The 25,230-nt window shown below is 34.9% G+C and overlaps 5 protein-coding genes across 11 annotated transcripts in view; 2 read left to right on the forward strand and 3 right to left on the reverse strand.

The window, feature by feature from the left end:
• Positions 1-5,892: 5,892 nt before the first annotated feature.
• Positions 5,893-7,853, reverse strand: LOC104813682 (probable lipid phosphate phosphatase beta). Of its 3 annotated transcripts, none has more exons than XM_019202882.1 (3): positions 7,503-7,848; positions 7,088-7,434; positions 5,893-6,243 (listed from the first exon to the last, which is right to left on the reverse strand). In XM_019202882.1, the coding sequence occupies exons 1-3, from the start codon at positions 7,788-7,790 to the stop codon at positions 6,219-6,221; spliced, it is 660 nt and encodes a 219-aa protein (XP_019058427.1). In that variant the 5' UTR covers positions 7,791-7,848; the 3' UTR covers positions 5,893-6,218. The 3 variants fall into 3 exon arrangements, with proteins under 3 accessions (XP_019058427.1, XP_010539684.1, XP_010539692.1); XM_010541382.2 differs by having other exon boundaries at positions 7,088-7,423; positions 7,492-7,848; XM_010541390.2 differs by lacking the exon at positions 5,893-6,243 and having other exon boundaries at positions 6,816-7,467; positions 7,533-7,853.
• A 1,704-nt stretch (positions 7,854-9,557) lies between these two features.
• LOC104813695 lies at positions 9,558-10,631 on the forward strand. Its single transcript, XM_010541403.1, has one exon. The coding sequence runs from the start codon at positions 9,774-9,776 to the stop codon at positions 10,581-10,583; it is 810 nt and encodes a 269-aa protein (XP_010539705.1). The 5' UTR covers positions 9,558-9,773; the 3' UTR covers positions 10,584-10,631.
• A 1,397-nt stretch (positions 10,632-12,028) lies between these two features.
• On the reverse strand, positions 12,029-15,588 carry LOC104813702 (adenine phosphoribosyltransferase 3). 2 transcript variants are annotated; one of them, XM_010541417.1, is made up of 6 exons: positions 15,370-15,588; positions 14,628-14,738; positions 12,932-13,024; positions 12,690-12,839; positions 12,475-12,533; positions 12,029-12,357 (listed from the first exon to the last, which is right to left on the reverse strand). In XM_010541417.1, the coding sequence occupies exons 1-6, from the start codon at positions 15,452-15,454 to the stop codon at positions 12,304-12,306; spliced, it is 552 nt and encodes a 183-aa protein (XP_010539719.1). In that variant the 5' UTR covers positions 15,455-15,588; the 3' UTR covers positions 12,029-12,303. The 2 variants fall into 2 exon arrangements, with proteins under 2 accessions (XP_010539719.1, XP_010539727.1); XM_010541425.1 differs by lacking the exon at positions 15,370-15,588 and adding an exon at positions 15,261-15,363.
• Positions 15,589-18,031: 2,443 nt separating this feature from the next.
• On the reverse strand, positions 18,032-19,966 carry LOC104813713 (probable xyloglucan galactosyltransferase GT19). Of its 3 annotated transcripts, none has more exons than XM_010541452.2 (2): positions 19,260-19,966; positions 18,032-19,063 (listed from the first exon to the last, which is right to left on the reverse strand). In XM_010541452.2, exons 1-2 carry the CDS (start codon positions 19,883-19,885, stop codon positions 18,337-18,339), a joined length of 1,353 nt encoding a protein of 450 aa, XP_010539754.1. In that variant the 5' UTR covers positions 19,886-19,966; the 3' UTR covers positions 18,032-18,336. The 3 variants fall into 3 exon arrangements, with proteins under 3 accessions (XP_010539754.1, XP_010539746.1, XP_010539739.1); XM_010541444.2 differs by having other exon boundaries at positions 18,032-19,098; positions 19,295-19,965; XM_010541437.2 differs by having other exon boundaries at positions 18,032-19,001; positions 19,198-19,964.
• Positions 19,967-24,198: 4,232 nt separating this feature from the next.
• LOC104813733 (probable trehalose-phosphate phosphatase F) overlaps positions 24,199-25,230 on the forward strand; it is a 4,003-nt gene continuing 2,971 nt past the window's right edge. For both annotated transcript variants that reach the window (XM_010541461.1, XM_010541470.1), the window contains exon 1: positions 24,199-24,450. The gene's annotated coding sequence lies outside the window, so the exon portion shown is untranslated. The remainder of the gene's footprint in view (positions 24,451-25,230) is intronic.

The raw sequence follows: 25,230 nt of genomic DNA on the forward strand, positions 1-25,230 counted from the left end.
CGTGGCATGGAAGACCCGGGACTGGCTCAGGGTCCCGCGATCTGACACGTGTCAGAATTTGAAGGCACATAGTATCTGTTGCAATTTATTAACATAATCAATCTTATAAATGACCCAGAAAACAAGTTTATATATGTAAAAAAAAAAAGTGTGCACAAATAAAGAGCAATATCCTTATAAATCAATGTTTTTTAATTTGAAAAATCAAAGTGAAAAGATACCTTAGAGAATTCTGCTTATTGTTTATTCTAATCAATATACGCCTATAGTTTTTAATCCATTTATCATCATCTGATTTGATTACAAATTCAATAACCTAACCCTAACCAAATTTATCATTTTATGGGAAGCACAATGGATAATTAATTACTCGTGACAAATTAATATGCAGATAACATAAACATATATATATATATATATGTATAATATAAATATAGATAGTGGTCTAGTAGTTGTGGAAGCACAAATTATCGTTCACATCCAGAGTTTGAATGATGACATAAATATATATTATAAAAAAAACATATATATATATATATCTGAATTGGGTTGTTTTGAACAAAATAATTTTATGGGGGATATTAGGAAATAACCAATAATATGAAGGCATAAGTGAAATTATATATATATATATATAATTTAGGAGGTACGTTTGGGTTATGCGATTCTGTGAGGCTCGACGTCCAACTCCCCCACGGCTTTCCCGTTTTTCTCGCACAGTTTCTCGTCTCCCGAGATTCTCTTCCTTTCCATAAAATATTTGCGTATTTTTTTCATCAAGACAAACTACAGAAGTTATGATTCTAACAATTTTATTATTTATGAATAACTATTTTAGCCGTTTAAATTGTTTACACAGTTAATTAGATTATACTTATCTGTTTATTTTTTTCCTTTTTATTAAATAAAATGGGTACATTTTTTAATATAATTAATCTTCCGATTTTATTTACATATCGTATCATCAAAATTTTATTATAATGAATTAAAAATTCTTTTTTATCAAAAATTATTTTAAACTTCAAAAAATAAGATGACTTTTTAATTTAACTTAGAAAATTGTACCAATATTTAATTACTTATATCCGTTTTTATAATTTATTTATTTTTAATTCATGGAAGAACTAAAATATGTATTCATCATTGTACCTACCTCTTGTTCTAAAATTTCAATTAAAGAATATATCGTGAGTGTAAATCGGGAAATGGAGGTTTTAATGAAGCTACATTTTACCCATAATGTAATGTATTTTGTTAATACCAAACAATTTTTCTAAATTCGTTTTTACTAAAATTACATATCTAAGTTATTCATCAATTCAAGACTATAAGATTTTCAGTTTAATGGCTTCATATCTAAAAATAATAATAATAATAATTGCATAAGGATATATTTCATTTTTTAATGAACATTTGATATTATAAAGTAAAATTAAAATTTAAAACCAACTAGCAATTATTATTTTTTAATAGAGATTATAATATTTTTAAAGTAAAATTAAAACTCAAGTATTAAACGAGTATAAAAATCGGTCAAGAGAAATTATAGACATCTTTGTTATATCATAGTAATTTTCTTAGATCAACAGATAAAATGAGCTATCTTATAATATTACAAATATATGAACGATATAGCCATTTTGTGAAACTATATAACATAATATTTGCTTTTTAAATTTAGGATTTCGTTAAATTATATTTAGAACCTCTTTTTGCAATCATAATAATTCATGGTTTATTATTTCTCTATTTCTTCCTCGCCATAAATATATTATTTATGAAAGAAAATAACTTGTGGGGAAATAAAGAAAATAAATAAAGCCGATAATTTAGTAACGTTAGGGTGTGGACCGGTCTTGTTGAATCATGTCGGTTAATAGCCAATGACATTTTTAGGCTTTTTTAACTTGTTTGGTTTCTGCCCATTTATCAGACCAACTAACCTCATTAAACATGTGTCTATATTTCACTGTTTACAACGCGTTCGTGACTTCGGTTTTTCTTCTAACCAAATTGATTCGTTAAATTAAATGTAGTAATATTTCTAACTCAGCGGTGAAAATGTGTATATATTTACATGAAAACATGTATATATATTTATTTCCTTCAAATATAATTTAATTTGATTAAATTTTATACAGTCCAAACAAATCTTATTGTATGTCACTTTCTTTTTGTGAGATATTTAATAGAATTCAAATGAATAGAAACCAATTATTAAACTTGTTTAAATCTTATCATTCTCTGATTATATTTGCCTGACTGCTAAAGTGAAACAAAAAGTCAAAAAACGAGTTGATTTGGTTTTGGAAACATTTTTCATATTTGTCACGTATTTTTTTTGCAATATATGAGGAGAATCGTATAATTGAAATAAAAAAAAATGGAATAGAATATCATATTTATATGCTTGTGTAGGAAATATTGGAAAGATAATTAATGAAAAATATTGGAAAGAGAAATATATAAATGTTGCAAAGATAATTGGGATTTTGTTTAGAAATAATAAAATGTATTGATAATTCCAAAACAATATTGCTTTCAAAGGAAAAAGAAAAATGCATACAAACCAAGAAGGAATCAAATCAGAATCGCAAACTCCCAAACAAATATAAAATAAAATAATATAATGTTATAACTTTGTGAGACCAAAATTATCTTATGCTTAAATATAAAAAAATAGTTTTGTGTTCCTCACAAATGTGGTGGTCCTTTTCCAAACTTGGATTAAAGGTAGTTAGTCCCAATCACATGTCTACTCACCAAATTATCAAAAATTACGCGTGTCATATATATATATATATATATATATATATATATATATATATAAGTTGATGAAATAATCTTTCCTCTTTCCTCTTTTCACAATCTTAATTTAGATGATTATTCATTTAGTTTTTTTTTCATCATTTTGATAATGACTCTTTATTTGATTAAATACATTACCCTTTCATGTAAAAAAAAAATGCAAAGAATACCACGACATGGATTTTATAAATATCAATCAATACTCATTCCATGCGCATATGGAAATTTTTTATAAAAAAAAAATCAGATTCTGAAATATATGTGGACGATATTTATAATAGGAAGCAGAGATTATTAAAATTTAAAAAAAAATCAAAAGAGTTAGTGTGTGAAAAAAAAAGAGAAAATAAGAAAATAGACCAAAGCCTTTGCATATCAAATCCATGTTTCACAAGTATTGAACATTGCACACTCATACACCCATCCCCCCATATCTCCATGATTTCAATTTCAAACCTCTCGTGGTGGGACAGCTTTTGTAAGTCCAAATATCTTAATTCAAATTGCATATATTTATTTAATTTGTTGAAATTTAATCGAAAACAAAATAGAATTGAATTATTTTAAGCAAAATTTATTTACAAATATTTTTTGTAAAACTAAAATCCAGTTAAATTTTTAATCGAATCTGATACACAAAAAATGAAATATTTAAGTTTTTGTAAATCTAAAAAGATTAACTCTACCCACCATCACGTGACATGTGCCTGTGCCCATTCTGCTCATTATACTCTCGAGATTATATTATTTATTGTTATAGGTATAGTTATTATTATGCATGCTTATTATGTAATTGTGTCTCCATATTGGTCACAGCAGATCCAATGTTTAGATTTTAAGAATTTTATTTGCTTTTCTTAGAATTCAAGAAGTCCCCACGTGATCATTCGCTTTAATTTCCTAGTCAATTTGCAGTATAATATCAAATAACATTAATTTCATTTATTAAATACTATCATACTAGGATTTTTTTTAAAAAAAAAAGAGAAAACACATTCGTTTAACATAATATACATACCATTATTACAATTAGACTTTTTACTGTATATGAAACCACTATAATTATAATTACAAATTTTAAATTTTACAGCTCGTAATTTTTGAAATTAAACTTTCTATCGTATGTCAATGTGAATTATTCCATTCACAATGTACTGGGCCATTATAAAAAATATCTTTATTTTGTTATTTTTACTTCAACACATATTATTCTCTAATTGTGACCATATGATATGTGTGATCCAAAATATAGTGTGGTCACATGTTGGTCTTATTGTTCATAATGTTAAATTTATGATGTTTTAATTAAATTATTAGTAAAATATAAAAAGTATGAACATAATGAATTAGCGTGATCACCATAAATTTAACGTTATAATAAATAAAATTAAAATGTGACCAAACTATATTTTAGATCACATGAGTCATATGGTCACAATCGGAAAAAACCATGTGTTGAAGTAAAAAATAGCAAAGTAAAAATATTTTTGATATAATGGTCAAGTGTTTGTCGTCTATCCGCATACGCACTAAAAGAAATTACTTCAATGAGCTGAGTTAGAATATGAATGTACAAGTAAGCCTCCTGCAACATAAATCCAAAATTATTATTTCTATTTGGAAGAATTCTAAAATCGTATTAAAAGATTATAAAAATGGAATAAGCAGTTTAGTTAAGACTAAAAATTGAGATTTGTGTTGTATAAATCTGTGAATAAAAGAAAGTGACGAATGATACGATACACGTGTAAAATAACCGGTAAATCAGATACCAAAAGTGGGCTTTCTAATGGCTGCTGTGGGGCATGAGTAATATTTGCAAAAAGAAAAAAAAAACAAAGAAAGAAATGTGTATGTGTATGTGTATGTGCATGGCACAATGGTATGAGAGATGAGCCAATCACATGGGAAGAATCAGAGGGTTTCCTCTTTGAACTTAAACTGGAGTTGGGTGAATGATGCAGGTCATGGTAATGACGAGGCCCCTCTTCTTCTCTGGCATCAGTTCAAGCCTGTATGTTTTTTTTTTTTTTGAGTTAGGTCATGGTCACAGGATATGTTTTCTTCATTTTTTTTTAATTTTCTTCATTCTTGCAAAAAATAAGGGTATATATATACTTGAGAGAGAGAGAAAACGGCCAAGACCAATTGCCCATCATCTCTGTAATCTCTTCTAGATCCTAAACCCTAAGCACACCCCGGGTTTCTTACAAGTTTCAACCTTGAAGGGTCAGAAAGGAGAAGCTCAAGAGGGTATTTTTATTTTGTGAGGCCACACAAAACAAAAAGACTTAAAAGAGAACAAGTGTCCTTGTTGTTCTACAGAAGGAAACCATGTGAACGGAGAGAAGTTTCCAGTGGGAGGGTGTGTTGTTCAACATTGTACCATCCATCTTTTCTCTGCCTCTTCTTTTGCAACACCCAAAACACACACGGGGAAAACAACATAGCAAATGCCACCACCAAGTAACCAACAGTACTGTTCTCTATCAAAACCCTATTCAAGTTTTGGTAGAAATACTAGAAAGCATTAGAAGCAGATATCGAACCGAATAAAAACCTCGACCTGATTGTCAGTCCAAAATGAAACACACATACCAAGAACTGATAATCATCATTCCCAGTCTGAGACTTGAACCGAAACAAGCTCCAAACTATACTGAAATACAGGTTTTGGACAACTAACGTTTTCAGTTCAGTTCTGTTTGGTTAGTCAGTTAGCCTGAAACACAGTGATGGCATACTACGGGTTAATCCACCTAGAGATGTGGTTGGGTGGGGGTTCAAGCAAAATGTTCGGTCGAGTTTCGGATATCAAAACTCGGGAGAACAGAAAAAATTCCGGTTCGGTAAGTGAGTTGAGCTGAGGCTGAGGGTGGTTTAACCCAAAATTTATCCAAGAGGACAAGAACAGATGCGTACCAGGAAAAAGGTGGACATCAATATGAGGTCATAATCATATCAATTGAACTGAAATTGGGGGTTATTGCTTTACACCTCCTTCCCATATAAGCTTTGCCACTGTTTCTCCATCTTATCAACAACTAAGTCACAGCAGAAATTGCTGCACAAATAGCTTACACATAACAAATTCTGTCAGCGATAATTTAGCAAGTTTATGATGTCACTATCAATCAATCAGTCACAACTTGCCAATCCCATTAATACATTGAGGAAAAACAAGGGATCATTCATCATATGATGTCGAAAAATATAATTCAACAAATAAACATGTAGGCTAAGGGCCAAACTAATCATGCACCTTCAATAATAGCTGTTTCAAAAAAAAATAATCTATACTTTACTGAATTTACTCCACGAGTGTAGAACACCCAGATGCGGGGCCTCTGGTCGCTCCAGTAACCTTAAACATCCCCAAGTTACTGACAATGAGAATCTGCAGTGGTCATCTACGGAGTTGCAGCTTTTGCACCTCTGAAGAACATAGAATGGTTTAGTTTCGTACAAGAAATGTCGAAAGCTGAAACCGAGACTGAAATTGATTATGCCTAATGGATGCATTACTAAACAAGAAGACTTGGACAGCTTTCACCAGACCTAACAAAAGATGAGAATATCAAACCATAGAAGGCCAAAGGTGGCTGAGATGTCAATAGAAAAACCGTATCCAATCTTACGAGTATATATACCCAGCACAAAAAACCGAAGCTATCGGGTATTCGAAAGTCATTGAATCAGAGGAGCCAATGATAAGTTACTGGCAATTTAGTAGTTGTGTCTTTGTCTGAAGATAAAAGTCTCTGTAACATAGTCAGCAAAAACCAGTTGGCAAGATTAAGAAAGGCAGAACCATATACTTATTCCCAACATCGCAAATGCTAGTGTTTTCTGAATCTCCTCTTCTTCCACCAAAAATTCTCAATGAACATCAATCAAGAAACATGCACCAATTTGGATGAATATCTCTGCAGGTGTCTAAGGATACTACAGTCATAGACAAGTTCATTGTTTTGATCAAACGAGAGGGAGGGACCGTACCATGGAAGGCTAAACAACTGTTAAAAAGTGGCATTGATGGCTAAAATGTTAATCCTTGAACAGAGGAGTAGCTAGATATTCTCAGCCGACAATGATACATTCAAGAGTGAAACAACAACAATTACCACTTCATGAACAGAGATTTCTTCTTCTCAAAGTAATCGAACCCATTGCAATTTGGATTCCTTGAATCCTCGAATCGGGAGAAGTACAGTAAGAATGTTCATAAGAAACCAAATCAACCTGATGTAACAACAGCATGACATTGAATACATTTTACCTCCCGAAGATCTCCTCCAACCGCATAAACCGAAGCACGAAGAGAGCCTCCAGAATCCCCAAGCACGCACCAGCAGCAACATCCAGCACAAAATGCCTCCCAAGAAGAACCCTAGACATGGCGGTCACGCAAGCCCAACCCCACAAAACCGCCACAACCTCCCCCTTCACATCGCCATCGCGATCCCTAACCCAGTCGTCGAGGAAAGAGTAACCGATACCACTCACCGGAGCCGCGGAGGCCGAAGAGAAAAAATGGACAGCCGCCGCGACGAAGAATACCCGAGAAGCGTGGCCGGAGGGGAACGAGGAGTGATCGGCGGAGACGGCGGCGGACATGGAAGGATGGTTGTAGGCGGGGCGTGACCGGCGGAAGACGAGCTTGACGGCGAGACGGCGGCGGACATGGAAGGATGGTTGTAGGCGGGGCGTGACCGGCGGAAGACGAGCTTGACGGCGCCGACGAGGAGAAGATCGAGAAGAAGACCGACGAGGAAGGGGTGGAGGAAAGGCCGGAGAGGAGGGGAGAGAAGGAGGGAGAGGGAGACGGGAAATGAGAAACGAAAGTCAGCAGAGATCTCCAGGAGGAGAAGGAGCGACGGCGGTAGAAATGGCTTTGCCGCAGTATGAATTGCACCGGAAACGGAGGCGTCCGCCGCAAGGATGCGGCCGAGGAGCGGCGACGGGGGCGTCGACGGCGCCATATCTCGTCGATGGGATCTGGAGATGACGAGGAAAGAGAAAACGAATAGGAAAGAGGAAAAAAAAAATAGCACAGAAAGCGACGTCGTTTACTGTCGCACGAAAAGAAACGACGTCGTTGAGCTGAAGACGTTCTTACGGGCCTTTTAGGAAGCCCATTTAAGAAGTGCAACTATCGATGGGCTAATACCAGAGCCCACGACATTAAATACGTTAAATGCAGTTATAGTAAAATATATTTACTAGTTACCGGATTATTGGTTTAAAAAATGAGTTGGTCCAAAAAAACATCTTTAAAAAACATTATTTACCCAAGCTGTTGGACCGACAATATTTCATACGAACAATATCGGTGCCCTAACTAAAAAATTTCCAAATTACTATATTACATATTTTGTTTCCCACGAAAAAAATAAAAAAAATAATTAAAAAAACAAAGGCAATATATATATAAAGATAGATTATGCAAAAGTGTACAAATCTTAAAGTTGTCGCCTCGTGTGGTTGCAACTTGAATGTCGTTTGTCTCAGTGTACGTGAAGCCTCTTTCATAGCGACGCCTTACTTGTCACATCCCCCTTCCCTTTGTCTTATATTTTCCTTCCTCCTCTATGATTTTTCGATTCCTATCGTTTCACTATTTATTATATAATGTTTTAATTACCTTTTCACCTTGCTTAATATTGTCATCGTTTTCAGTTCATACATTTTTCATATATATATATATCGTGTTATTAAATAAAATATTATTCTTTTATTGATTTCTATTTTGGAAAATTTTAGATTCTTTCCAAAGAAAAAACTACAATATTCACCGAAACCTATATCTCAAAGCACCTCCCATTATTTTTCATTATAAATTTTAGTGAAATAAATAATTTGTTATTATATCAGTTTTTACCTTTTTTGGGTTAGTTCCTTTGAGTTGAAGAAATCGATATCCTTCTAAATGATAGTCACTACTCCTAAACTTTTTCGTTAAAGTTACTTTGAAATTTTCCACCAAAACTTCTGTGAATATTTTAAATTAGTTTTTTTTAAACTTAATTTAAGAAAAAATTAGGTTCAATTTCTATGGAAAAATTTGTATTATATTTGCATGAAAGCTCCTAATGCAGTTCCAACATTAATTCGTCGTTGATAAAATGAAAATATTATTTTTTCTAATGATAATGTTTAGACAAAAACGTTTTTGGAACGTCTTTAAAAGAAAACATGTCTATTTGATCGGATTCCTTGTACATATATCAATAAATGCTGTCCGATAGGGGAGAAATGAATTCATATTTATGGCTACTGGTCTCGTTACAACTGATATCGCAATTACAATTTCACAATAAATTCTATCCGACAAAAAATTAAATCATTTGAGTTCTCGACATTGTTAAAAAAGACACGGATTGTCACTTTGTTTTCCTCATTGAATGGAAATTCTGCCCCCTTCACCCAACTCCTTTTATTACTCTCTCTCTTTTTTATTTTTTCTTTTTTTTTGGGTGTAAATTCTTCTTAAATATTTCTAAAACGATATAAAAAAAAATAGAGGTAATGAGTGTATTCACTTATATTGCTTTTGACTGTCTTTTTTTATTTTTCGCGATTCAACGAATTAAATCGAAAGGTAAAAAAGAAGAAAAAATAAAAACAAGTCAGAATCTGAGAACCCACGTTGACATGGGCCACGAACCCAAGATGCCGAGGGTAGATTCGTAATTTCATCCACCAGAACACCAACCGATAAAACGCCCGTTTTTAAGACCGCGAACAATGCTCATACACACATACATACGTATATACACACCCTCTCTCTCTCTCACCCACCCGCAGAGACTTCGATGGACAATGAAAGCTCCACGAACATCTAGAGAGAGAAACAGAGTCTCTAACTTCTAGAGAGAGATAGAGAGACCCCAGAAACACAGAGACAGATAGAAGAAGAAACCGGTCGGAGAAGTAAAACGGATCCTGAACCCGACAACCCGATTATGCCAAGCGGCTGGGTTAAATCTTTGCAATGCAAATCCAAGGCCTTCGACGATGTCTATCACTCCAACGGTAAACTTCTCATGCCCAGTTACAGTTGCAGGAAGAGCTCCCAGAGCGTCAGGGACGTGGTCGATACCCGACCCGGTAGAAAAAACCCGAAACTCGATCCGAATCTGAGGCGTATGCGCTCTTATAGACCCGAATCCGACCCGAATCCACCTGCCCGAACCCGCCGGAGCGCCTCTGCTCGGACGCCGGACGCGGCGGTTCCCGCGCTGACCGAGTTGTCCGAGGGACACCCTTCGAGGAACGTCGTGGATATCATATTCCAATCGAGTTGGAGCCCCGACGGGTTCCCGGGTCGGGTCGAGATGATCTTCAAGGTCGAGAACGGGTCTAGGACGGTGACCCGGTTCGAGGAGTACAGGGAGGCGGTGAAGTCACGCGCGTGCGGGGGCGCGTGTGAGGAGGACGCGCGGTGTTTGGCCGACGGGAACGAGATGATGAGGTTTTACCCTTTGGGCCCGATCCCCGGCGGAGTTAATGGCGGCGCGTGGGCTTTTCCCTGCCAGAAGGGAACTCCGGCGGCGGCTGCAACGGTCTGCACGTTTTCCGGCAGCGGAGAGGCGCATGCTCGCGGCGGAGGCGGAGGAGGGAGGAGGGCGATGCTGATCTGTAGGGTGATAGCGGGTCGGGTGGCAAAGAAAGGCGGGTACGGGTCGGACTCGGTCGCGGGTCGCGACGGCGAGTTGATTGTGTTCGATACTCGCGCTGTGTTGCCTTGTTTCCTAATCATTTTCAGATTGTAAACACAAAAGTTAATTGATAAAATAAAACCCAATATTCTAATTTTTTTATATTTTATGTTGTTTTTCCTCTATTTACTGAAACCCTGAAACAACGGACCAATTACGTTCCTCAAAAATTCAAATACGGTTGCGCTATATTTTTTTATATTTGATATTTGTTCAAGTCTCCGACCAAAATCTCGGCTCTTTATTTCTTTGGTGTTTGACTAACAATAGTGGCAATGGGAGAAACATAATCATGGCAAATCAAGAGGACAATTAGGCGAAGACTAATCACAAACCTAATATTATTAGGATCACATCCCAAATGGAAACCCTAATCATAGTTTTTGACATCCGGAAAATATATAATTCGTCTCTAATTATACACATAAACAGTTTGTCGACACCTCGTGGGAAATCTTGGCAAAAGATTTAAGCACACGTCATACACTACTACTAATGATGTAAATTTAGTGATTAAATTTTTTTTAAAATTTAAATTTCAAATCAAATATCGAATTATACTGTTCATTGTTGTTAGATAAACCTGAAAATTAGGTATCTAAAACAGTTAAACAGACTGTTTACAAGTCTTTTCAATGGTTTCCGACCAAAGGTCAAATAGGAAAAGAAGCTAGTATCAAACATTATCTTAACCATAGGCTATGTAATTAAATATATGCGATTTAGTATTGTTGGTACAAAGATAATTAACAAATACGTATCAATCTTGAAGTATAATCATAGTGAAGACGTCTGATCAATTTGAATTTTATTTTAATAACCAAATAAATCATATATTGGTACGACATTAATGAAGATTCTTTGCAGCCACCGAACACAGACAGCAACTGCCCATCAGATGAATGAAAGACAGAAGTGAATTACAAGTAATTAAACTTTGCCAACCATCCAGCTCCTCATTCTGTCCAAATCTACACCCATTGTAATCATTCATTAACATTATTTTGTGTGTATATATACACACACATATGTATGTGTGTGTGTGCGCCATGTATAATTACATCACCAGTATTGTTGAATTATGTTTGATCATTATATATATATACACATGCCTGGAGGTGATCTTGCTACCGAATTTGTTTATTTATTTGATTAATTTAATCCCACGTTATAAATTTGTGAACCAATTGTGAATTTCGTTTCTCTATTCTTGCATAATAATAGATGCTAATCAATCCATAAAAAGACATACGATTTCTCCAATCTTGCATAATATATGCTAATCAACCAATTATGATTTTCGTTTCTCTATACTTGCATGAAAATAATCAGTATTTACATCACTGGTCAAATCCATAACAAAAAAAAAATAGTTTTAAATAATCTGTATCACTTGTAATAATTTCGAGCAATTACGAACGGTTTAGTTTATGAATATAATAATAGTTTGTTAATGTAAATATTCAATGAAATAACATAACATTTCACGAAAACAGAAGAAGAAAAGTGTAGTTTTGAGCATTCTTTTTATTTTTACAAGTCGTTTCATTTAAAGAAATAGAGATATGAACATACTTTTTTGCCCGGAAATTACAATTTCCCTTTTGGTTCGAATCAAAATTAAACCGGATATAACCAAAACGATAACCGATGATTGAAATAAAAGATTAAAACCGGATGTAACTGAACCGATAACCGATGACTGAAATAGAAAGACTCACTTCTTCGATCTCTCCATTGATTCTCTAATTTACAAATCGTACCGGAAAAATGATCATCGGTATTCCACGAGCACACACAATGGCTTTCCCTTCAATCGTTGTCGACCCTACAAACGTAATACAAATTCCCTTTAAATTTCGTACAACTAATATTAGATTTGGTTTCATTTATTGTAAGAATAATGCGGTAGAAGATTAAATAAAAATGTATGCAATATACTAACCTTCAATTCAGGTAATTCTATCACACATGCACATTCCACCACTTGTGCTCCAACGCGTTCTGAAAACAAGAAAATTGATTCGGAAAGTAAGAAAATAAGATGAAATTCGTTTCAAGATTTCACGTAATGTTAAATTGAATTCACGTTAAGGATATTATGATAATGGGCATTTTTCCTGTGCGAAGGGATGAAATTGAAAGGAAAAAAAAAAGTACCGAGCAAGTTCATGGCGGCGCAGAGAGTGCCGCCGGTGGCTATGAGATCGTCGACGACCAAAGCCGTATCGCCGGATTCCACCGCTCCGACATGCATCTCCAGCCTGTCCCTTCCGTACTCCAACTCGTACTCTTCGAATATTGTTTCTCCTGCAATATATATATACACTTGTCAATATGGATATAATGGTGCGAGAGATAAGATATGAATATGAGATTATAGAAACGTTAGAGATAAGAACCGGGCAATTTCTTGGGTTTCCTCAGGGGTACGAACTTGGCTCCGATGGCTAATGCGATCGGTGGACCGAATATGAATCCACGAGCCTCTATTCCTGAAACCCAAAAAAAAAAAATCGATTATTGCGCTTTTGTTAGAAATTTCAGAAAACTCTGAAATTAATGAACCGTCATGCTATATGATATAATAAACCACTGTATAAGAAATCGATTCAAAGTTTTGTTACATGCAGTAATAATTTTTAGTATAATAAGAATCCTACAAAATCCAAAAGGAAATATATATTTACACATATTATTCATATCACCATATATATAATATGGAAAACGTAGAAATGGCACGTACGTGCATGCGGATGTATGGATAATGTAATTCCATAATAAATAACTCTAATCTTGTATCATTTTTAATATACATTTTGATAAGAAAGAATTCGTTATGACATAGCACATAATATGCGTTAATTCTCTACACGGAAAGAGACAACAAAGGGAGAGAAAATAAGGCATGCATACATGATACATCATCATTAAACCAAAGAAATGAAAGAAGACCCAACTCAAAGCTCACATCATAAGTTGGGTCCAACACATTTTTCTATAAATTAAAAAAAAAGTGGGAAATGCCATCCATCACACAACCACCATCCATCCAAAAACCATAACGACCCCACCATCCACGCACCATCTTTTAAAGAACTCATCATATACACATACACATATACATATACATATATATGCATGTATGTATATGTATGACGGGTTTTAAAGACAGGAAAGGGAAGATGAGCCTTTGCAAAATGATAAGATGAAAGAATCCAGGGAATGTCTTGTTTCGATCACAAGTCAACGGACAAACCCACTCATTGAGAGGATTTTCATGCCCTAATTAACCGTTGAATCCTCTCTTTTAAATCAACATTTTTATTTCAATGTTATAACCCTAACGATGATTTTTTTTTTTTATGAAATATGCATCTATTGACCAAAACAATTACAGTTTCCTACCAAAAAATATATCAAGGAGGCCTTGTGATATAGAACCCTAACGATGATTTAGCGAGAAGAAACTGAGGTTTCTATTCTAACGTTAGATTTAAGTAACTATATGATTGAAATTTGAATAATGTGGAAAAAAAATTCTCGAAAGGAATGCGGTGGTCCGACATTTTCATAATGTACATGCTGCGACAAGATCAAGTGTTATAAAAGATACACTGCAGATTCTTCGTGGTCTAAAAATGGAAATTAAAATGATGATCAGATACGTACAGTTCTACGGACCAAAGCAACGTCTCTTTATGCGTCACTTGGTCCACTCTTTCCCGGAAAATCTTCCGAGTGCAGGAGTTGGTAAAAATATCTAATTTATTCCAACCTTAAATCGGAAAAAGTTAATAAAACTTAATTTAATTGGACCGACTGACATTATACCATATAATAAATTGTTTATCGAATAATAACCGATCACTCATTCTTTTATTTAATAGCATTGATTTGCGAATTCTGTAACCGATGAAATATTCATTTAATAAAATAAATATAAGAACCAAATCGAATCTCTGTAATATCATTTGCTCCCACTTCGAATAACACCAATATTGAATCGATAAATGGAACGCATCTACCTAGTGTTTAATAAAATTAAAAATATTTTTTTTTGGCAACCTTATTAATTAAAAGAAAAACAAATATTACCTGCAACAACTGAGATGTTCCTGTCTCTATACCTCTCAACAAACAGATCGATAGTGTCTTTGAAGGCTTTCGGATCCAACAGAAGCGTTGTTATGTCTTGGAACATTATTCCTGCAATTATTAAATTTATACGTATTTACGTATCTAACCGTATACACGAGTATATGTATTTACATTGCGGAAAAAACCACCGACTTTTAAGAAGATGAAGGGAAAAATTTTACTAGCACTTTTTGAAAGAAAGACGGGGAATTTCGATTAGTGCCCAGATTTTCCCGAGAACCAACCGGAAATCTCGGATGCTGTAAGCATGGTTTGGATCGATTTAAAAACTTTTGAAAATTCCTTTTAGAGATTTCACTGCGATCGGATTAAAAGACGAGATCTTGTGGTACATTAAACGAAATAAAAAAGGAATCCAGAATTTTCTCGGCAATCAAACAGCTTCAGAGCTCCAGGAAAAGAAACTAAACGACCGCATAAGTCTGTGTTCTGTTGACCCGCATTTTCTCGGGAAACAAACAGAAAGGGGCGATATAAAAAAAGGCAATAGCTTGATCTTTTTTGTCGATGTTAAACCAAAAAGAAAAGGAAGACGCATTTATGAAACTTTTTATGAACGAGTTTTACAACCCCCGCGTTCCGAAAATTGAAGCAAGCCCAGAAAACGATTCCCTTGCAACCGCATTTTCTCGGCGGCCAAACAGGGATGGCGAGAAAACGGAGGAAAAAAAGGGACTACCTTTCTTGGGAAAATGAGGGACGACGCGGATCTTAGTTTTGATTCCATCGATGCGAGGGTCCTCCTGGCCTGCCTTTGCCGACATTGTCCGAATAAATTCCCGAAAGAACTCAAAAACAAAATCGACAGAAGATCTTCTGTATTTATCTCTGCTTCCGAGTGTCTGTTTCAAAGGAGAGAGAGAGAGAGAGAGAGAGAGAGATTATTGCAGGGAAGAAAGATAGGGAAAGTAGTCATTATGAGTATTTATAGAGATAAGAATCCTCATGTTATATCATCCCCCAATAACTTTGTTCAATTTCCCATAACATTATATTAATTTATCAATAATTTTTTTTCTAGCTATTCTTTGTTTCTACTCGTATATGCTTCAAAAAAGTATTTAATATTTATGGAGAAGGATCGAATGGAGTAAATATGACATTTTATTCTTTATAATTCGTGGCTTAGAGGAGTAAAGAATAATATTAAATGTATGAAATAATTAATAGTAAATTATACATGTAATTAACTTTTGTATTAAAATAATAAAACTCGTGCTTAGTTTCATTTTTTAAAAATAAAAAGGAAGCGTGCATTAAACCAGGGAAAAGCAAGAGCCTGTTGTGTTGAGCCGTTTCGCGCCCTTGGCGAAATTTTTTAGTATTATTATTTGACAAAGAAAAGAAAATCCGAAATCGAAAAGACAAATGGGCCGCTTTCTTTTCCCATATTTACAGATATACCCTCCGCCGTCTCTGTCAGCACAAGAGGGTTATTTCATAAACGAAATAATTACGAAGCGATTAAATGAATTTTGTCCCTAATGATGTTTGGTTTGAACGGAAATACTCAACTTGGTGATGGTATAACTGTTATTCGACCATATATTTATGTAATTCAATTCAATATTACTGTTATAATACTTTTCACCTCTAAGTTTTGGGTTTGATCCCCACCACCATGGGCTTTTTAAACTAAAAACTCGCAGTCGCAGGTAAGTTCTGATGCATAATTGCCTGTCAATTTAGTTATTTTCCTGGTAATTTCAGAAACGCTTTTAAATTTATTCAATATTTATAAGAAAAAAGTAATATATATATATATAGGGTATAGGTAGGTATTTATTAGATTCATAGGAGCATATGTTATTATATTAGTGGACTCTTTTGACAGGTCGATGGATATTGTTCGGTGGTCCAATTCACTCACTCAGTCACGAAAACAAATCTCAACATTCCAAATTGGGGGAATTTTGAAATATAATGGCTTGTTAAATTATTGAGAATATCTAATTACAAAAAAAGGACGAATTTTTTTTTAAAAAAAAATTGAAGGTTTGATCTTTTATACACGACGGATAAAACCCTTAAAAAACCCCAAACTTGCAAAAATATATACAAATAAACCTTCAACTTGAAAAATTGTAATTCAATCCCCGAACTTGTAATTTGTCACTGAATAAAAGCTCGAACTTGCAAATTATTGCTCTAATAGATCTTTGACCGGTTTGACCACAATTTCAAACGATCGGAAATCCACGTATTAACGGATTGCTGATATCATTTTTTAAATTAAAATTGATAACGTGTATAAGATTACATCAACAATTCGTTAATACGTGAATTTTCGATCGTCTGAAATTGTGGTCAAACCGGTCAAAAGTTTATTAGAACAATAATTTGCAAATTCGAGGTTTTATCCAGTGACAAGTTACAAGTTCGGAAATTGAATGATAGTTTTTTAAGTTGAAAGTTTATTTGTATATATTTTTGCAAGTTGGAGGTTTTTTAGGATTTTACCCGATTTATACACATTTATGGTATATTGCTGTATTGTTTTCGTCCATGGTCACTAAGAATGAACATTAAATTAAAAGGGACATGGCATTTGCCTAACTCTCATATCTAAAACCTACTTTCCCGAAACAGTCCAAAGTGGGAGTGATGGGAAAATCTCTGTGATAGATCTTGTGGGTCTATTTGTAATTCTATCATATATAATTTTATATATATATATATAAAACACAAGTAGATAACATCCATACTTTATTTTTAATTTCTAATTCAAGTCATGTAAAAATAAAAATAAAATCTGTTTGGGTTTTATCTTTTAAAACATATTCATGATAAACGAATATTGTAAATATATATAAAAAAACTAAATAAATAATTTTTTTTAATGCTTTATGCAGTTACACGGACCCAATTATGTTCATGTGGTAAGAACATGAAAACATCATACATATGTATCATATTTATATACAATAAAAACATTTGTATTTTTTGCATCTTACATTCTGACAGTAAAATACTCCAAAACCACTGGTATACATATATATAGTATGGCCTGTCCATCAATCAAAGAACCATCGTCATGTTCCCTGTAGTATATAGTTTGAAAATAGGGTATACTTATAAATTATATTTTCTCCTTATACAAAGGAAGATGAAAAAAAATTGAAATGGGCAATAAATGATGATCTTAATTTGAAAAAATAAAAATGAGAAAAGGTTAGAGATTGCGCAGTACTAGAATCGGTCGAATCAGTTAGATACTCTCATAAATATATTTTTTTTTGTCAAAAGATTTGTATTCCATTAATAAATGTCTCTTCCTTCCGATTTTTAAATTGTTTCATATTTCATTTTCATTTAACATTACCAACCACAAAAAAAAAAAATTGTATAATAATCTAACTAAAAATCTCAAAGTTGCATATACATGCATACATAAATTGGGCCTAACAGGCCCAAATTAGAACAATGGACCATCTTATAAATAATATAAGGCCCATGAAGGAATTATGTGGAAGCTGAACCATTCGGAGATGTAATGACTTGCACACAAAGTTGAAGAAAAGACGAGAACTTTGTTTATAATTATGTGAATATAAAACACCTAAATCCAGTCTCGTTAGCATACCAAACGACCCATCGATAGATATATTCGTACCGATCAAAAAACAGGAAGAGCCCCTGTTCGTGGTCAGTGATCAGACATACCTTGAACCCTGTCCTTGATCTTCTGCAGAACCCCATCAATGGCGATGTCAAAAGCATCCTTCTTGTTCATCAATCCGACAGAAGCTCCATGCCTCCGATACATAACCCTCGGAATCAAATCTATCACTCTCTCCCTCTTCCTCACCACTTCCTCTCTCGGTATATTCATCAACACGTCCGCGATTCTCTCGCCTCTGTACACAATGTCCTCTTTAGCTATGGTGACTGCGAATTCCGAGAATTCCTCCGACGGTAAATGCCACTGGTACTGCATTTTCGCGGTCAGGTCCTCGAAGAAAACCGGTATACAACCGGCCAGTATCCCGTCGAAGGTCGCCCGTCTCGTCGGCGTATCTCCCGGCGGTTGCAGACAAAACGTGGATTGCAACATCGGCCTCATGTACCGGATGGGGTCGTGTTCGCATACTCCGTTGGAGCAATCCACAAACTCGCAGATCTTGCTCTGCCCGTTCCCCGCTAAAATCGATGAAATTTCCGGTTCTATTTCCGGTTCGGTCAAGTTCGAGCACTCTAACCGGATACTCCGCCGGATATTCGGCGACGAGGACGTTCCTCCGCCGCCGGCGAAGAGCATCAGCGTCGTCCGCCGCGACCGGCGCACGCGGCGGATCCACGACTCGTAAAACGGTAAGCTGTGAGGGTGAAACGACGTGGGATAAGGAACCGCTTGCTCTTGCCATGGCCAAAACCTAGATTCAAGCGTCAAAGCCGTGACATTGAAGAACTCAGGCCGTTCAAGGAAGGAGGTTCCCCAGATCGGAGGGTCAACGGTCAGCGGCTGGGGGGAATCCATAATGGCTTGTTAAATTATTGAGAATATCTGGTAAGCTGTGAGGGTGAAACGACGTGGGATAAGGAACCGCTTGCTCTTGCCATGGCCAAAACCTAGATTCAAGCGTCAAAGCCGTGACATTGAAGAACTCAGGCCGTTCAAGGAAGGAGGTTCCCCAGATCGGAGGGTCAACGGTCAGCGGCTGGGAGAAATCCCAAGCGGGTCGAGCCATGACGAGGAAATGGTCGTGACCCGAGTGACGAGACCAGATCTCTGGCGAATCCCGGGTCAAGACCCGGAAAAGATCCGACCCATGATCGGAACTGGAGTTCTGATCGGGTCCGTAGAGGAACCGGAGCGAATCGAAACCGGCATAGTAAGGGAGATAGATCGCGGAGGCGAGATTCGGGTCGGGCGTGAGACAAGGGTATTCGAGGATCCGACGGTGGAAGACAAGCTCGAGGAGGAGCGGGTCAGTCCGGTACCAGCTGCGGGTCCGGGCATGGGTTTTCGGGCCGAGACCGTGGTTCGCTAAGAACGGGCATAGATCGTCGGTGGTTGGGTATTGGTTGCACGTCGCGAGGAGATCGAGGTTGAACCGCGAAGGGAGAGTACGGATGTGGATCCAACGGTCGGTGCAGTCCGAATCGACGGCTGAGATTTGCTGTGGAAGTGTAAGTTTGGTGAAGAAGACGATGAAGAAGGTGATGGTGATGGCAATGGCGGATTTGATGGCCATCGGGATGGAGATTTTGCGGTTTCAGAGTGGTGGATGTTTTTTTTTCCCATTTTTTTTTCTCTTCTATAAATGTCAATAATATAATTTTCATTATTATTATTATTTGACTATTATTATTGTTTTACGTGTCTTTTTTTTTTTAAACATGTGTAAAGATCTTGCATCGAGTTTGCAGAGAATCTAATCTAAGATCCGACCGACGGTGTTTTAAGTCAGTTTGGAACACATTAAAAATCGGTTATGTTTATGTTTGAAGCCCAATACACATTTAATCTTTCTTCTTCTAATGTTACTTTACACAATACATAATTCCCAAACTCATTGGGCTGGGCCTTACAAATATGACGTAACGGCCCATTTTACAAAGAAAGATACGGCCCACTACTTGAATATAATGCTTAAAAAACACACATATATATATATATATATATATATATATATGGGACATTAGAAACTCATGCAAATAATATATAGTAGATGACTTTATATTATATGATACGTGTCTTGTTCACTAGGATTTGGTGTGACATGCTAACTGCTAATCATGTAATTTTTTTTAATGCCCCTCGTCGTCGGTAGCCAAAAGGTTTCTTTTTATTAGCTGGCTACATCTATAAATAAAAAAAAAAATAATGATTTTTATTACATATACAGATGAAGTTGGATACTGTATATATTACAAATGTAGTTCACATGTCACTGGCTAAATACCCCTTTTTTTTCTGTTGCTTAAACAGTTTTGTGATTGATACTATTCATTGGTTAAATGAATATGGTTCAACATAACAAAACAAATATTATTGACTAATTATTTGATGCGAGTTGATTGGTTTTGTCATCTATTTTATGTACATATACTTTTGTGTATCATGTATTCAAAACTCGAAAATTTGGTGTTTGAATCATACATATTGCTGGTAAATGAGAATATAAATTCGAATATTGTCACTAGTTATCCAATATAACTATAACTATTTGTAATGTCTATTAAAATTTATAAAGTACTTTAATCTTTCTTATAATTATAAAATTATTTTTAAATATTTTTTAGAAACTATAAAAATAGTTATCGTATTTATTAAAATTTGCAAAACAATTTTCACCACCAATGATTTATTAAAAATAGTTATAGTCGGACCACATGTGGGTTTGACAAAACTCGAGGTTAGCGGTCGCCACCACCAATGATTTTCTCATAATTGAACTCATATTTAACAAGCTAAGTACAAGCTGTCACTTTTTCTATTGACAATTAATTTTTTTTTTTTTAAAAAAAAGAGGAAAATAAAGTTTAAAAATAGTAAATGTAAATCTTTAAAGCACATTTGCCTACACCGGCCGTTTACCGATGTATAAATTTGAAACTTGCATCCGTACAATTAATAGTAATTATAATATGAATATCTGCGGTCAAACCAAGGAAAAATCAGTCGTCTTTAATTGCTTTTGATTACGAATTTAACTTGTTTGAATGGGCTTTAGAAAGTCTTAAATAATTGTTGTAACGTTGCAGATAATTATTAAATTATTTAGTGCAAGAATTTAGGTGTGCAGATTTTGGTTCAGATCTTAAAACCAATTGGTTGTGTCTGTCTGAGATTTTCAAATCAATCAATTAAATATATTAAAATAACGATAAATTAATCATACAAAAATTGAGATTTTTTTAAACTAAATCAATACAATCTGAACCGAACCAAATGTACTGAATACGAATAGTTTTTATCAACTGAAAAAAATATAAAATTAAACGAAATTAAAAATACGACATATATTCGAAAACACCCATAGATTGATAGATGAGTTAGAAAGAGGTCGTCGAAAATATTCGCTCGTGATTTTAAAAATAAATTAAATTGGATGGTTCGTTCAACCCAAATTTAATGCCCATCTTAATTTTATACTTCCCTTAACACAGAAGGAGGTTGAATAATTCCATCGATGTAATCAGATCCAACAAATTCTACCTAAATTACGACAGAATTTAATTCCGTTTGAATATATCTATTTTTGTTTACTTTGAATATATCTAACCCCACTGTTTAAAACCAACAATATTATTAAAAAAAATCAATTTCGTAAAGATTTGACTAGGGGATGGCTATTTCAGTCATTAACCGAATAATCGAACCGAATCAAACCGAATAAAATATAACCGTACTCAAATCGAAACCGATATCAAAACCAAATAGTTATGATTTTTGTAAACCCAAAAAAAACCTAAACCGAACCGTATTGAATAAAAATTAAGCGAAAAACCGATAATTTCTTTGAAAAATGATTTTTTTTACCGAATCGAATCGAAACGAAATTTATATAAAAACCGAATGGTTATAGTTTTTCTGTAAACGAAATAACCGAACCGAAACCCACCCCTATATTTGACGTCGAAGAATCCAAGAGATCAATATAAACCAATTACTATATACTATATATTAACATGAAATTACTTAACATGATATAAAATTAAATATGTGTGTAACCCTGATTCTCCGCCGTTAACTTGTAAAGGTGACGTTTTGAGTAAATTTCTAGAAATAAAATTTAAATAAATTAAACGAGGACAAGAAAAACGACATGAAGAAATGTCTGGTCCGATTAATAATGTTCTTTATGGGCAAAAACTCTCACGAACCTCGTCAGATCTGATTCACGTATGATGTCATAATGACATCATCTGGCGGTTGGATTCAGCGTAGGATACACGTGGCGAAGCTTCCAAACAAGTTGAGCTCTCTTGTCTTTTTTACTTCACGTCGCTCCTGTTTGGTTGAGTTCACGTCGCTTTAATTTAGCTGACGACGGCGAGTACGAATCCATATCCTACGCGCACGAGTAGAACGAATCGCAGCCGTTAATTTAACTCGTAGTGGGACCCGCCATTAGATTTCATATGGTTCTAGAATTTAAAAATAAGCCCCCGTGATTTGAACTCTTGTTCTCAACTAACCAACGTCGTTAGTTACGGGTTTAACATTAAATTTTACAACTTTAAACCCCAACACACTACCCCGTGATTTTACAGAAATTACAATCCAGCCCCCCGATATCCACGTGATTTGCAACAAGATCCTCGCGCCCCATGAGCTTTTCCCGCGTGATCACCCCCACCATATATATTTTTTAAAATAATTAAAACATAATTATTTATTTATATTCGGGTGTTCAAACTTAGGTTCGATTTGTTGGAAATGAAAATTTGATTGAAAGATTAAGAATTCAGATAAATCTCTTTATTTTCCCGACATTTCGCATAACTTTAACATTTCGTTTCCTTTTTTTATCGATTTATCTTCGTCTCTCATTTTACTTAGTACTGTAAAATATAAACAATATAAAGTAGATTTTTCGTCTTTCATTTTTTTTTCTCTCATCTTAATCCCCATTGTTTAGTTTCTCTCGTTTTTTTAATATCCCTAACTTTAAACTATTAAATAATCTAAAAATATTCAAATATTTCATTTATATGAATTCGATTTCAATTTGCCAATTTTAAAATTTTCGTTTTCTCTGGATTCAACCAGCGGTGCTGCTGCTATATTAAAAAAAAAAAAAGACAAAATGAGGCCAAAAAAAGCCACTTCCCAATCGTACCTAATGGGGCCCATGAATGGCCCAACCAACACGTGGTTAACGTCACCACTAATGGTTTTTACACGTGGCGTCCACGCGCTTGTTCTTCACTGACTCACCGCCACGTGTCGTTTGACGAGCCAGCTAGTTCATGGGAACGACTATTAACGTCCTCCCTTGCGGTTATCGTTCTATCTTTACTTTTGTCACTTTATGAAAAATAAAATCGAGTGATTTTAAACCGTTGGATCTGATCAATCCGACGGATGATTCTTTTTCCATGTCCAATTTAATTTTCTTAATTTTAGAAATGATACTAATCATATATAACAAAGTTGGGAATCTTATCAAATATCATTAATTTCAAAGATACGATATGATCTAATTGAAAAAAAATCCTAAGCCTCTAGGTTAATTAACTATGCGTTACACAGGAAATGCATGAATATATAAAAATATATACTGATTATAATATACGATCTAACCATATGATTGTAAGAAACGATTAAAATAACATGAATAAAATAAGAAATTAATAACGTGGTATGGGTGGTTCAGGAAATGTTTTAAATAAATAAATCGAAAGGTGCGATGGCTCATTTGGTAAATAAGTCAAACATGGGAGGTATTTGAGAGTAAAAAAACGCGTGAGAATCCTTGTAAACCACGTCTCTCGCTCTGAGCTCCCAAACGGACTCTATAAATACCCAAGCCCTCTTCCGGTGTTTCCTTCTTCCTCCCTCTCCTTCTCCTATATTCCCGATCCTTTGAATCTTCCCCCAATCTCTCTCTCTCGCGCGATTCCTAGGGTTTTTTTTTTAGAAAAAAACCTCTGAATCTTGTCTTCCCCAATACTTTTCCCCTATACGATCTCTCTCAGATTCCGTTTCCTACGGAGCGAAATCTGCATTCCCTGTTTGGTTGCCGGGAAAACGAGAACAAGCGCTTTCCGACATTCTTTCCCGATTGATTTTGCTGCTCGTTTGAATCAGGTTCGGATTTCAAAACTACTGTGTTTTTTTTTTTGAAAAATTCCTGGATCGATCTCTGGCGTTCTGTTTCTACAGCTTTGCGTTCGATCAATTTAGGTTTATTCTTTCCGAATTCAGAATTTCCCGATCTTGTGCGTGAAGATTTTCGTCCTTTTGTTCATAGTCTTCGTATACCTCTTGCTCTCTGTTTGGATTCGGGCCTGTTTCAGCCTACGCCCGAAATCTGAGAATCGTTTGTGTTTCGCCAAAAATTCTTCGTTCTCCTCATTTCTTTTTATCCTGAAATCTTAAGGAACCCTCGCACAATGAACTGGCTACTCTGTTTTTACAATAGAAGCATGTTTCGACATATTTGAACTCTAAAGAATAGTTTAATACGTGCGATTAGAGAGAGATGTAGACAAGATTGATATTGTATCTCTTTGGTTTGATACGTCTGATTTGTCCAAATTCTAGTTATGTTAAAAGTTTTGTCGGTGTCTCTCTCTTTTTTAATTAATAGAAACTGTCGTACGTAGAGGGTAAAAGATGTTGAAATTTCCGGTACCTGTCATAATCTGGCCCTCTTTTTCTATTTGCAAAACACTGAAATCGAAAAGGACGGGGAAAATAACAGGAAATTCACACGACCCTTCTGAAAATGACGAACTTTTTGTTTGTTTGACTTTTATTAGTTCCCAAACTGATGAACCCTGTTTATGTTCTCGAGAACTTCGGTTTTACAATATCTTCTTGTTAAAAAAACCGCTCTCTAAGATCCGACCGACGGTGTTTTAAGAG

The sequence above is a fragment of the Tarenaya hassleriana genome, unplaced genomic scaffold (assembly GCF_000463585.1).
Source record: "Tarenaya hassleriana unplaced genomic scaffold, ASM46358v1 Cleome1, whole genome shotgun sequence".
Classification (NCBI taxonomy): domain Eukaryota; kingdom Viridiplantae; phylum Streptophyta; class Magnoliopsida; order Brassicales; family Cleomaceae; genus Tarenaya; species Tarenaya hassleriana.

What these genes read in the sequence shown, in the direction of transcription:
- LOC104813682 (XM_019202882.1), bottom strand. Translation starts at nt 7,790, where the DNA reads ATGGCGCCGTCGACGCCCCCGTCGCCGCTCCTCGGCCGCATCCTTGCG. An exon ending in GGTCACGCCCCGCCTACAAC is followed by an intron (nt 7,435 to 7,502) that starts CATCCTTCCATG and finishes CCCGCCTACAAC; the next exon opens with CATCCTTCCATGTCCGCCGC. An exon ending in TTGGAGGAGATCTTCGGGAG is followed by an intron (nt 6,244 to 7,087) that starts GTAAAATGTATT and finishes TATGTTCTTCAG; the next exon opens with AGGTGCAAAAGCTGCAACTC.
- LOC104813695 (XM_010541403.1), top strand. Translation starts at nt 9,774, where the DNA reads ATGCCAAGCGGCTGGGTTAAATCTTTGCAATGCAAATCCAAGGCCTTC.
- LOC104813702 (XM_010541417.1), bottom strand. Translation starts at nt 15,454, where the DNA reads ATGTCGGCAAAGGCAGGCCAGGAGGACCCTCGCATCGATGGAATCAAA. An exon ending in CCCTCATTTTCCCAAGAAAG is followed by an intron (nt 14,739 to 15,369) that starts GTAGTCCCTTTT and finishes TAATAATTGCAG; the next exon opens with GAATAATGTTCCAAGACATA. An exon ending in TAGAATTACCTGAATTGAAG is followed by an intron (nt 12,358 to 12,474) that starts GTTAGTATATTG and finishes TTACGTTTGTAG; the next exon opens with GGTCGACAACGATTGAAGGG.
- LOC104813713 (XM_010541452.2), bottom strand. Translation starts at nt 19,885, where the DNA reads ATGGCCATCAAATCCGCCATTGCCATCACCATCACCTTCTTCATCGTC. An exon ending in GCTTTGACGCTTGAATCTAG is followed by an intron (nt 19,064 to 19,259) that starts GTTTTGGCCATG and finishes GCTTGAATCTAG; the next exon opens with GTTTTGGCCATGGCAAGAGC.